Source organism: Hippichthys cyanospilos, chromosome 17 (genome assembly GCF_059441005.1).
Source record: "Hippichthys cyanospilos isolate Australia breed blue-spotted pipefish chromosome 17, RoL_Hcya_1.0, whole genome shotgun sequence".
Taxonomy (NCBI): Eukaryota; Metazoa; Chordata; class Actinopteri; order Syngnathiformes; family Syngnathidae; genus Hippichthys; species Hippichthys cyanospilos.
The window spans coordinates 2,419,466-2,432,500 of NC_142385.1; the positions used below are offsets into that span (position 1 = coordinate 2,419,466).

At 37.8% G+C, this 13,035-nt stretch overlaps 1 protein-coding gene and 1 pseudogene across 2 annotated transcripts in view; both read left to right on the forward strand.

Annotated features, from left to right (window-relative positions):
- The window catches only part of tmem94 (transmembrane protein 94), a 73,839-nt gene extending 61,981 nt beyond the window's left edge, over positions 1–11,858 (forward strand). For both annotated transcript variants that reach the window (XM_088438844.1, XM_088438845.1), the window contains exons 24-32: positions 35–224; positions 299–376; positions 450–535; positions 616–697; positions 1,549–1,712; positions 1,895–1,989; positions 9,594–9,687; positions 10,579–10,749; positions 11,711–11,858. In XM_088438844.1, the coding sequence (XP_088294970.1) occupies positions 35–224; positions 299–376; positions 450–535; positions 616–697; positions 1,549–1,712; positions 1,895–1,989; positions 9,594–9,687; positions 10,579–10,749; positions 11,711–11,783 (1,033 nt within the window). In that variant the 3' untranslated portion in view covers positions 11,784–11,858. The remainder of the gene's footprint in view (positions 1–34; positions 225–298; positions 377–449; positions 536–615; positions 698–1,548; positions 1,713–1,894; positions 1,990–9,593; positions 9,688–10,578; positions 10,750–11,710) is intronic.
- LOC148409220 (uncharacterized) lies at positions 5,780–8,021 on the forward strand (annotated as a pseudogene).
- Positions 11,859–13,035: the final 1,177 nt, after the last annotated feature.

The following is a 13,035-nucleotide window of genomic DNA, read 5'->3' on the forward strand; positions in this document are numbered from 1 at the left end:
GTAAAATGTAAAACGTGTGTTGTGCCTCCAATAGTATTGCTCTGGATCCACTTTACCCCTCCCAGTGTTCATGGGAGACTTTCAGTTATGCCACCAGGGGCACATTCAACAGGAGCACTGAAGGTCTGTCTCCTCTGAGACTCTCGGGGCAACTCAATAGTCTTGGCTGCTCAGTGGTCTTTCACCAAGGAGAGAGTGTCAGCATGACCAAGCTCATAGAACAGGTGCAATGAACACATGAATGCACGCGCACACCAGTTTCAGTAATGTTACACATGAGTTTTATATTTGTTTGTAGGCACGACACACAACATATGGCATTCGCAAGTGCTTCCTTTTTCTGCTGCAGTGTCAGCTCAGTCTGGTCATAATACAGGTTTGAGGAGAAATGTATAATTTTGTTTTGCAAAACAATATGGGTTAAATTTAAATGTGCTCTTTTCCTTCAGTTTTTAGCCTGTTTAGCTCAGCTTCCTCCTCCCATGAACACCACGGACATCCTCTGGCTCTCCTGCTTCAGCTGCCCACTGCTAAGGTAGAAAGACTACAGAGTCCTATTCTCACATGTCTTTTTATAAACAAATACATAGACATCATATGATATTGTTTTGACAGCTTATCACTTCTGGGAAAGCCTCGGGATAGTTCAGTTATGACCGTTGCCACTGGGAAGAACCTTGATGCCATTCCAAAGAAGGTAGGGGCTCAAAATGGTGGGTACCCGGGCAATTGTAAGAATTCTTATGTTCTTCTACAACTGAAGCTCTTTTAACCTAGTGGTGTTGACTATAAACTACCAATAACTTCAAAATGTTTGTGTTTGGCGGAGGTGATAGTTTTAGCGAGATGGTTCATTTGAAATAAACACACCAACCAATGCGTGGACATCAATGCAATATTACCTTATCAATCTCATATTTTGAGGTTTTTTCTTGGAGCAGTTGTTGCATTCTGATTAGCTCGACACATCCTTATGACTCCCTTTTCCCAAAGTACCAGCATTAACTCTTTACTGGACACAGCGGCCACTTTCGGCCAATCGTCTACAGGCAAAACGGCCTGCTTAAGTTCTAAATTTCTGTAAAATCCTGAAAATTCTTTCAGACCTAAAAATAGAAAAACATGTTCCTAATAAAGGCCGTTTTTGCCTGTTTAGAGCAATGCTTCTCAACTTTGTAAAGCCCCCTCTAGGAAAGAGAACCCCCCCCCCCCCCAATTGCCACACCGTGAGTAGGAATATTATCGATAAAAATTGCATCCTTTTGAACATTGATACGAGGAAAAAGCAAAATAAAACAAACTTTTAACAACAGTTAACTCCCTTTTTTTTTTTACAGCATCGATACAGGTTAAAGGTTTGTTACATGTAGACAAGGCCTAAGGATGCCAAAAATCCACACTTTCATTGCATGATACGGCTGTCCCAATGAGTCCCAACAATTATCTAAAATGTTATGTTTTTTTTTTTTTTTTTACGTTGAATTGCAACAGAAACCCAGCAGCGAAAGTTCACATTTCATTTTCTTTTTCTTTTTTTTTTCTTCCAAGACACAAAACTATTTCCTTGGCTGCTTTGTTTTGAAGTTTGGCGTGACAGTCTGTGCTTATTTATTGGCCTTTGGATTCACACTACAAGAGGTCTGTCTCAGAAGCGCAAACCTAACCGTGTTTGAAAATGCCACTGGAAAATGCCTGCATATACTGACAGCTAGGTAAGAGTTGTCAAACATTGTAAGTTATTAAGAATTTATCACTGTTCTTGTTCTTAGAGATGTAGGGAAACTCATAGTTACATCGCTAAGAATAGTACTTTGCAGAGCCAATTCAGAGTGCCATCTAATGATAAGCAAATGTATTGCATTTATTTATTTATTTATTTATTTAATTCCTTTAGCTCTTCAAGTAATGCTCCTCGCTGGTTCAGTGATCTGTCAAATGGCCTCCTGCTGACACAAAAAGTCATGACTGGGTTCTTGGTCTTACATACAGGTAGGTTCTCAAACTAAACACTCCTTCAAAATAATATACAGATACAAAACAAATATAAAGAGTGCATAGAGTTTGAACACACCATTAACCCCAATTTACCGGAAGCACTGAGTTTGTTTTTCTGCAACAAGCCTGGCCCATTTAGAGGCAATGGGAGACAATGACACCCAAAGTGTGCTGCTTATATCCAGTCGACTCCGCCATTGCAGAAAACACCGCTTCACATAGATAAGATGTCGGAAATCTCAAACATACTGTATTTTACAGACTGTAAGGCGCACTGGTATATGGTATATATGAGCCGCAGCAGCAAAATATGAGCAAAAAAATTATTTTTGTCACGGACAAAGCCGCACTGGACTATAAGCCGTAGGTAATAACATCAGATCTTTATGCAAAAAAATATGGTATATGACGTTTATCATTTTTTTGGGGATATTTAGTTTTTTTGTAATTGTCTGCCAGCAGCAACATGCTCTTTTTAACAGACTGAACAAGCCTGCATGTTTAGTCCCAACCTATTTATAGAAAATGGATTGATGAATGGATACATGTTAAATAGCAGTTCAAAATCGAAATCAATACTTCAATAGCATCTTTTTTGTCACCCTTTTTTTGATAGTTTATTTTAGTGAGCATAATAACACACATAATTAACATACAACCATAAATACATAAATAAAATCACATATACTGTGTACTATAGATGGAAATATAATAATTGTTACAATTGCCCAGGTACCCACCATTTTGAGCCCCTACCTTCTTTGGAATGGCATCAAGGTTCTTCCCAGTGGCAACGGTCATAACTGAACTATCTCGAGGCTTTCCCAGAAGTGATAAGCTGTCAAAACAATATCATATGATGTCCATTTATTTGTTTACAGTCGTAACTGTATATAAAATTTACACATCACAAATTTACCCCAAATTTTGTACATTAAATTTAGACACATATATTTCTATAATATATTGTTTTAACTTTTTGAGCACAAATTTTCAGTTCTATTTGATAGTTTTTGACACCTCGAACAGATACACACATTTGCTTACTGGTGGCTAGCAAAAAAATAATAAAATAAATCTAGAGCTGCAAGCAGCTATAACGGGCCCTCACAGTGCGTGTATGTCCGAGTGTGTCACGGCTTATGCAGTGCACAGTAGAAGTCAATGTTTTAGAAAAGGTCAAACTTTCATTAGCATTTGTTCAGCGGGCGCAACTAAGTAAATGGAGTCGGAAAAACTGAACAGTGGGCCCCCGTGTTACCACCTTAATCCGTTCAGCGGCTAGGCTCGTAACTCAAATTCGCCGTATGACGGGCAGTCCAAACCTATGTTAATTAGTGAATGCGTGCAACGCGTGCAAAAACCTTAGGTAAAAACATCACGACTTTATACACATATTAAACATTAGTAACATAATCTACTGTACAGTTAAATTAAATAACAAATATACAAAGGAAAAATTACATTTACCTTTGGGGCGACTTGAGCTGGTGGGTGGGTGGAGGCGGAGGGGAGCAGAGACAAACCAACAGAATTTTTTTTTTTTTTTCTTGAACGAGAACTTTTTTCAAACGAGAACTTTTTTTAAACAATGACTTTTTTTGTTTAAACAAGAACTTTTTTAAACGAGAACTTATTTTTAAATGAGAACATATCACCGGCGATTTCCTTCTCTTTAATCTATAATAGAAGAAGCCTCTCCATTTTGTTGTTGACCGAGGTCCGTCCCCTTGCAAGGAAAGTCATGGCCTTAGAACACTTGCTTGCATTAATGCAGTGATTTTTAACCTGGGTTCGATCGAACCCTAGGGGTTCGGTGAGTCGGTCTCAGGGGTTCGGTGGAGCCACCGACGCAGAGGTCCACCCCTCAGTCTAGTCTGCAGTTAGTGGGCACAGTCATTGAAAGCGTTCTGCTCTGAGATTTCTTACCGGTCCGCTTTGAGGTCGCTGGTTCATGCAGCAGAGTGAGACCTCCCTATCAGTCCGCTTAGCGAGGGCTGTATATGTGTCTGAGTGAGACTCTCTACCGGTCCGCTTTGAGAGCGCTGGATAAGCAGCAGAGTGAGACCTCCTTCTCAGTCGGGACCACACACCGGAATTAGCCCGTTATCTCCCGAGCGCCGATCCAGGCAAATAAGCTCCTGCGGCTCGCGATCTAAAGGGTCGATCGCCGTACGGACTCACTCAAATCATATTTTATTTTTTACTAAAGAAGGGTTCACTGAATGAGCATATGAAACTGTGGGGTTTGGTGTCTCCAACAAGGTTAAGAAGCACTGCTTTAATGGCTTCCTTGTTCTTGAGAATTGTACCGATTGTCGAGCAGTTATGGCCATACTCACTAGCATGGTTAACTATGCGTGCGCCTCCTTCGTATTTTTTTATTATCTCTTTTTATTATTATATATATAATTATCTCCTGCTTCGTTTCTATTGTCATCATCCTCGTACTTCTTCCGAACAGATAAAAGTTTGCAAAGTCTTCATAACACACAGACCAGCTCATGCCGTCAAGCAAGGTGAAGGAGTTCGGCCAATAGCATATCGGCATTTCTGTGATTGATGTGATGCCGGCCAATAGCATATTGGCATCTCCGTGACTGCCTTAATCGACCAATAGCATATCGGCATTTCCGTGACATGCGAGAAAAGTTGTTTTTGTTGATGCAGCAAAGCGAAAAAAATAGTGCGGACACACTGACCGGCATGTTGGATGGTTCGTAAGACGAAAGGTTTTTGCGTAAGAGGGGGACAAAAAAAAACGCCGTGGTCCACATCGTAAGATAAAAAATACGTAAGACAGGGGGTTCGTAAACCGGGGGCCCACTGTATTATTATTTTCGGTCACAAGGTGATTCTAGCACTCCAAAGAAATGAAAGTTTGTTGATGTTTGTAGGAATGGACTTTCATTCAATGTTTGAAATCGCGATGAGATGAGATCATCTGAGTGAAATTACAGCAGCATTCACTGTTACGATAAATCATCATAAAGAGCACTGCTGTACAGGCCACGGCCATTATCAAAACATCGCAAAATTTGGTGGCTGATATTCGGTGTGTTTGAAGGCCTGTCAGAAAAAAATTCAGTGATATTACTTCGACAGGTTCAACAAAGTATATAACAATAAAGATTTAGCTATATTTTTGTTTATATTGAAGCCCCGATTCCATCTTATATGTTAGCCGATCTTCACGAAAATTTGCGCAGTTGTGGCCCTATGTCTGATAATGGAGCACGTCAAATTTGAAGTCCATCGGGTCAACCGTTTAAGAACTATTAACCCTTTGATGCACAACATGGGTCAAAAGTGACCCGACCAAGTTTTTATGAGCTGTATCTTTGTAATAACTTAATCTTATCTTTCAGCATTCCAGGTATTCCTCAATTAACTTGTTTTTGGTTAATAAATAATCTTGCTCAATTATTTATCTTTATACTTTTGGAATAAAAACACTTTTTTTACTGCTACCCTTCCAATGCACAACATGGGTCAAAAATGACCCACATCTATTTTCTATGCTATCTCATGTAAGCCCGACTGTTGCTTAGCTATACTTCTGAAATAAATTTATTTTATCGTTTACTATCACATATATTCCGTAAATATCATGTTTTTGTTCAGCACTAATCATCATTTTTATGTTTCCTTTCTTACTCTATGAACAAACACAACTTTTGTATTCGCTCATCAACTTCATTCACATGGGTCAGAAATGACCCACCTGCCTTCACTGTGGTTTTTGGTATGAACCTTTTGAAATTTGGCATGTTTCTAATTAGGGATGTATTTGGTGCCAACACCTGGTCATCTAACACTTGCAAATCTCGTCAATGTGCATCTCTACTCAACACATCTGTTTAGTAAAGCCACTCAGCAATTTACAGCTGAGATTGCTCTAAAGATGCTGTTTGAAGAAAAAGATGAGGAGGCGATTGGGAATGATTCAGAGTCTGAAGTATCTGAGGATGATGACCCGGACTATGTGCCACTGGCCCAAGTTGAAGATGTGAGTGTGTCTTCAAGTCCAGCTCTCCAAGACGAAGAACACATAGACATAGGTGACTCATCCGATGATGAGTCCTCAGAAGAGGAAACGCAGACCCAGTCCAATAGACCCAGTCAAAAGGGGTCTTACTGGAATGAGAATCCCCCCACTTCCAGCAGAATAAAAAGCTATAGCGTTCTCAGAAGTTACCCAGGACAAACCTACACCTGGATCCAGAGCTGTTTCACCAAAAGATCAATGAAACATCATATGGACCTCTGACACTTAGGAAAGTGTGGAGGAATATAAAGAAAGAGAAATTCATGGCCTTTTTTGGTTTGACCCTGCTTTCAGGGGGGAAGAAGAACTGGGATGTGGCCTTGCAAGAGCTGTTCTACTTCACCAGTGTCACTCTGGCTAAGAAGCTCCATGAGAAGAACCTGACTATTGTAGGGACTCTTCGCCAGAACAAGCCAGACACACCACCAATCATGAAACCATCCAAATCACGGCTGATTCATAGCTCAGAATTCGGGTTCAATGGTAACATGACCATGGTGAGCTATGTGCAGAAGAAAGGAAAGGCTGTTGTACAATGCACAATGACGAAGCAGTGGATGACACTCCAAAGAAGAAACCCGAGAGTGATTCACTACTACAATAGAACGAAAGGGGGAGAAGAACTGGCATGTGGCCTTGGGAGAGCTGTTCGCATGGAGAGATGGTTGACACCTACAAATGCAAGCGGAGAACATGAAGATGGCCCATGGTTCTGTGGTACAATATATTGCCACTCTCAATGCTTACACATGCTACACCACAGAACACCCTGGTTACATGGCTGGTGTCACTAATGCACGCCGACTGTTCATCAAGTTTTGCTGGGCAAAGAGCTGGTCATGCCACATATGAAGAGCTGCTTGGAGTGCACACCCACACCCCAAAAGCATATGATAGAAGCAATGGGAAGATGCCGAATAGAAAAACAAAACAGCACTGGACAACAAGAGGACAAGGGCACAGCAAAGAGGAAGAGGTGTGCGATCTGCCCATCTGCCAAAGACCGAAAAGCCAACAGCTGCTGTTCCCGGTGCAAGAAGCCCGTGTGTAAGGAGCACAAACGTACAGTGGTCATTTGTGATACTTGTGAGGAATTGTAAGAACTGAATTTACAGTTTGTGCTCTTATGATGTAATCAGTGCTGTTTTATTTTCCTCTGATCAAATTCACGTTCATTGTTGGTTATCTGTCAGATGTTTGGCAAAATTACACGTTTCTTATAACAAATGTATGGATTGTTTGCCCTGGATAGCATCTAAAATAACTATTTGAAGAAAAATATTACACAATATCCCTTCGTTTGTTTTTAAATTGCACTTGGATAAATGGGTCATTTTTGACCCATGATTGTAAACTTCATGTAGTGTCACAAAAATAACTTTTGTTCATAAGATATGGCAGAAAAAATATAAATAATGATTTGTGGCAATGAAAAACAAGATTTTTAAAGAATACTTGGATTAATAAATCATGAAATACATCAATTTCAAAAGATGCAGCAAAGAAAAACTCCGGCGGCAGGAGGTCATTTTTGACCCATGTTGTGCATTAACAGGGGTGTGAATATGTTGTGCATCAGAGGGTTAAGAGGAGTTTGGTACCTGCAAACATTCAAAAACGATCCAAAAAGGCATATAAAAAAAAAAAAATCATAACTATGGTTCTGTACATCCAAGCATATGGCGTTCTATATCTTTTTTGTAGGTCTTGAAGTCCTACAAATGCCTAAAAAAAAATTCATATCTCTAGGTGAAACGGGCAGTGACCCAATAGAATTTTTCGACTCTAGGTGGCGCTAAAAATCTTTTATTAGATTTTATATATTTTACAGCAGGCCCGAGGAGTGTGCAAATTTTGGTGACTTTTCGTGCATGTGTAGGCCCTCTTAATTTCTCTTAAACGGTTGACCCAATCAACTTCAAATTCATGCGCTCTATTATCAGACCCTAGGGCAGGGGTGTCCAAACTTTTTGCTAAGTGGGCCAGATTTTGTTTGTTAAAAATGTAGGGGGGGGGGGGGGGGGGGGGGCAACCTTGGCAGACGTTCCTTATATATAGCAGCAATTGATTTAAATACATTTCAGCGAGCCGTTCTGTGTTTAACATTTGCTTTTTATTTTCATTTCAGCTACCTTAAGCAAGTGTTTTGGTTAATTTGAAACATGCATATCAAATTGATGATGGTTTTTTATTGCCATCATGCACTCGCTTAACTCAGGGTGAACATACTTAGAGTTAATTGAAGCTGTTCTGGAACCGAAAACTCAAGATTTTCCCATCTTGGGGTATGGTATTTCTGGAATGACAATTTATGTTGATTATTTTTTCTGGTTGAATATTTATTCAAATTAATTATTTTTCCAAACAAATCTACGGTAACCCCAGAAGAAGACACTTCATGTGTGATAATTATCTGTGGACAAATATTTTTTTATAAATATTTATTTTTGAGAGGAGGGCCGACACTATGTTGATTATTTTTTGTGGACAAATATTTATTAATAATTAAGTTAATGATTTGTTTTTGTGAACAAATCTCTACTGTAATCCCAGAAGACTATTTTTGTTTGATATTCTGGACAATTTTACTTACAGTTATTTGTTTTTGAGAACATGGTATGACCCTTTATGTTGATTATTTTTTTTGGGACAAATATTTGTTTATACTTAAGTTATTTCTTTTAGATAACAGATCTATGATCCAAAAGGTTCTAAAGTTTATTAAATCGGACACTGATGGCATGTTATAAGTCTTTTTTTAACCTCAAAATGTTGAGGCACTTAGCTGAAAACATATTTCACAGGGGGTACATCACTGGAAAAACGTTTAGAATCACTGTATTATAAAAATTACTTTGCATATAAAAGAAAAAGGAAAAAAAAATCAAAGCAAATCATGAAATCTCAAAATTCCCATTTGATATAAATGCAACATGAGATAGTAGAAGTCAGATACTGTATTATTGCGCTGCTCGGGAACACGTACAGGAGCTTCGAACAACCTGAACAGGAGAAGGAAGCCTGGAATATGACTACAACACCTAAAATGAAGGAAATGTTTTCTTTGTATCATAAAGTTTTCTTTTTCTGCTGTTCACCCTCTTCCTCTGCTGCTACATCGCCTGACTCGAAAAGTAATGTACAGTATTGTAACGTTTAATGTGGTGTTTTTGAAATGATTGGATTGATTTACATGTTAAACATGATGTAACATCATTTACAGTTAAACATGATTCATTATATGACAACAATCATGATACAAAAGCCAAGGGGATTGATTTAAAAAATGAAATATGAAAATAAGGCTTTTCTAAACCGATATGTGATATATTGGAAACTGAACGTCATATTGCAATACACATATTGCGTCACTTCATTTCGCAATACAGTATATTGATATTATCACCCAGCACTACTGTAAAGTATGTCACCTACTGACAGCGTTTAGTGATGGTTGCATTTTTATGGCACGGTGTACAATCCTTTAGATTACATGCTCAGTATAAATGTGTTTTTCAAAGTGACATATCTTTTCCTTTTCTCCTTTCAGTGGTGATCTCGCTCAGCTATGTCCACCGTTCTCAGTCTCTGTGGCGAAAGAGCCCTTTCAGCAATTCTTGCTGGTGTCTTACTGTACCTGTGGTGTAAGTCCCAGTGTCTTCTGCATCATTATTAAGAAATTGTTATAATTTAGTTTTTGGAGTAAAAAGGAAAATGTCTATTTAAAATATAGTATATTATAAATATGTAATCAAATATATTAAAATAAAATAATTTAGAACTGTTATTTGAATGCCACGATACCACGATTTTTTTTTGTATCATCCCATACCTATTGATAAGTAGAATCAAGTGTGTAATGATACAAACTTAGAAGAGCTAAGGAAATTATTATTGGTAGAGGAGTTGCTGGAATACTACCTGAAAGAGTTATGGTCTAACTTAATGTGCAGAAAGTAACCTTGTTGACAAAAGTAGTCCCTTTTTGCTGGTGAGTCAGGTTAACTTAGAGCTGTATTAACTGCCTTAACAACTGGTCATCCAAATTAACACCACAACAGAAACGGCCACAAAAATTGATGGGATAAATTAAAGTTGAGAGCCATGAGTTCTTCTTTTGTTGTGAGCCTTGCTATTTAATTGATCTTTGTTTATTGCTTAAGAAAAATCTCCAAATTTATTTGCATTTACTCCAACCAAAAACAACCAAATGTTAACTCCTAAGTTCTGAATTGCAACTACAAACCCAATTTAAATGAAGTGCCGACGAAGAGTAAATCGTAACTAAAAATGGAATACCGTACAATGGTTTGTAAATTCTGTTTCTTATCCACCTGTCACATATTTATGATTTATGGTGACTTTGGAAGATGGGTTGGTAGTAATTTGATGGTATTTTTATAAAAAGAAACTAGATGAACAACTTATTTTACACACACACGCACACATTAACCGAGAGCAGAAAAAATGGCAACGCTTCATGGTTGTCGAAATCTGTATTTGAAGTTTCATGCTGTAATGCTTGTCTCCTTCAGTCTGCTCAGCCAGATTGTCCAGGCCACTGTGGATTACCAGTTGTGGCATGACCAGGGCAGCCTTTTGAACTTTGGTCTGGCTGACATACCTCTGCTTGGATGGTTGCTGGCCTCTCTGTCTCTTCTGCTGGTGATGCTGGTCAATGAGGTGGTGAAGCTTCATGAGATAAGGTAAACATATACAGTAATCCCTTGTTTTTCATGGTTAATTGGGTCCAAATACGCCCCCCTACCCACTGTGAGTGAAAAACCGCAAAGTAGTATCACACAAGCATGTGTATGTGGTAAACTGATTTTTTTTAAATGTGAAAAGTATTTATACTTTGCATATTTAGGACAAAGATTAGTGTAGTACACATATTTACTTAAATCTTAATTTATTAAATCTTATAGAGTAACTCCACTGTTGTGTCTTCTCTTTCCATGTCTTTACTGTACATAGTCGGGATTACGATAAGCCGCAGTTGCCCTACAAGTCTGCTTTTTAAATCATGTTTGGTCAGCTACTTGCTTGACTCTAGTTAGACGTCCGAGCACCTATTCATAGGGATCCCGACTATCTACAGCCAAGACATGAAAAAGAGAAGAGATAAAAGTACTACAATTACTGTATAAGGTCTAATAATTTAGGATTTAAGTAAATATGTTTACTGTCATATTTCGACATCCGAGGAGTGCCCGTGGCATGTGTATTAACAGTTAACGTCTGTCTGGCGTGCAGGAAATCTTACAAGTGTGTCTCTCATCAATATAGTTTTTTTTTTTTTTTTTTCCTGATGAAAAGAAAATCTGCATTGCACTGAGGTCTCGATAGGGGGAGGCGCGAAGTAGCAAGGGATCATTGTACTCCGCATTCCAAATTATAAGGCCACAAGCTCGCCAGACATTTCTCATGTTGCAAGGAAATTTTGAATTCCCAGCTAGTATTTAGAAAGACTTGTAAATCAGGTCAATTCAAATTAAATGAGCATAATAATTGTTGGTTGGCGAAAACAAAAATGATCAGTGTTACTAGCAATAATATTTGTTGACTAATGAACACCTGACTTTGATCATCATAACAGATAAATGCAGCAATGTTTTTTTGCTGAATGTCTAAGGATTGTTTTATATGTCTTTTTGTCAATTTCAGGGTGCGAGTTCGCTACCAGAAGAGACAGAAGCTGCAATTTGAAACAAAATTAGGAATGAACTCTCCATTCTGATCAGTGACTTTTGGGAAGTTGACTAGTTTTTCTACTGAAAACCACAAAAAGCCCAAAAAAAGGTGTGTTTGTGTGTGTGAGGGGGGTGGGGTGGGGGGGGGGGGGGGGTTACCATTTTTTAGTAATATAGTAATGTAGTTATCAGTAGGACATCAAAAAGTGTGCTTTTCTTGTCTTCACATCAAGACGTTTATACTGTGTTTTGCTAAAGACTCCAGCAGCATAACAGTAGCTTTGTCATCACATTTTAACTGGTTTTAAAAGTAGTCAAGAAAATTTGTTTTATTTTATGGTAAAAAAGAACATTCCACTATGGATGTTTATTTAAATGTTTCGTCCTTGACAATTTGGAAATGAAACAGTGCTCTTATTGATAGTCCATCAAATTATTGGATATCATCTGATCATTCCCAGATGTCAAACTACAGTGAACATGAAATTCTTAAGCCCACAGGCAACAATAAACACACTTTTGCACACTTAAAAAAAAAAAAAAATCTTCTCTATTAGGTCATTAACTTTTTTTGAAGAGCTACTTCTATTGTACTGATTAATGTTAATGGCTACCAATATGACACATACGTCTGCAAAAACAAACTTGCTAAATTATGTTTATATCTTGTCATCATTTTTTTATTTACATTTTCCTTTTTATAAGTTATGCAATAAACAATTAAAATCACATTGAATACACATGTGTATTGACACATACACCTCTCCACTCCTTGACCTTATTGTGAGTTATACCAAAGAAATTAATGACTAAAAAAAGAATGAATGAATGAAAAAATAAACCAATACATTATCAATACATTCATTTTTTACTTTTTAGCATTAGGATTGAGAAAAGAGCTGATTACAATATCGCTTCAAACACGTTAATGTGCCTTTTTGACATCAGTTGTTTTGCACTTATGCATATTTGTGAGAGTCATCATTGAATTCAGCACATAAGAGTCTAGGTTAGTGTAATGTATGAATTTATATTCAGTTGAATACAATACTCAAACTGTACAAACATGTACACAAATTACATCGATTAAATCAATCATATAACTGAATTACAAACGTCATTCATTACAATACAAAATGTTAATTAGATGCAAATGAGCAGTTATCAGTGCAAAACCTGGCACAAATGATAACAAGCTACATGGCAGCACTGTATAACATGCTGAAGATAAGAACTAGTATTAGCTAGCATGTTATCCACAGTCACAAGTTGTTAGATCAACAAACACATTTATTTTGG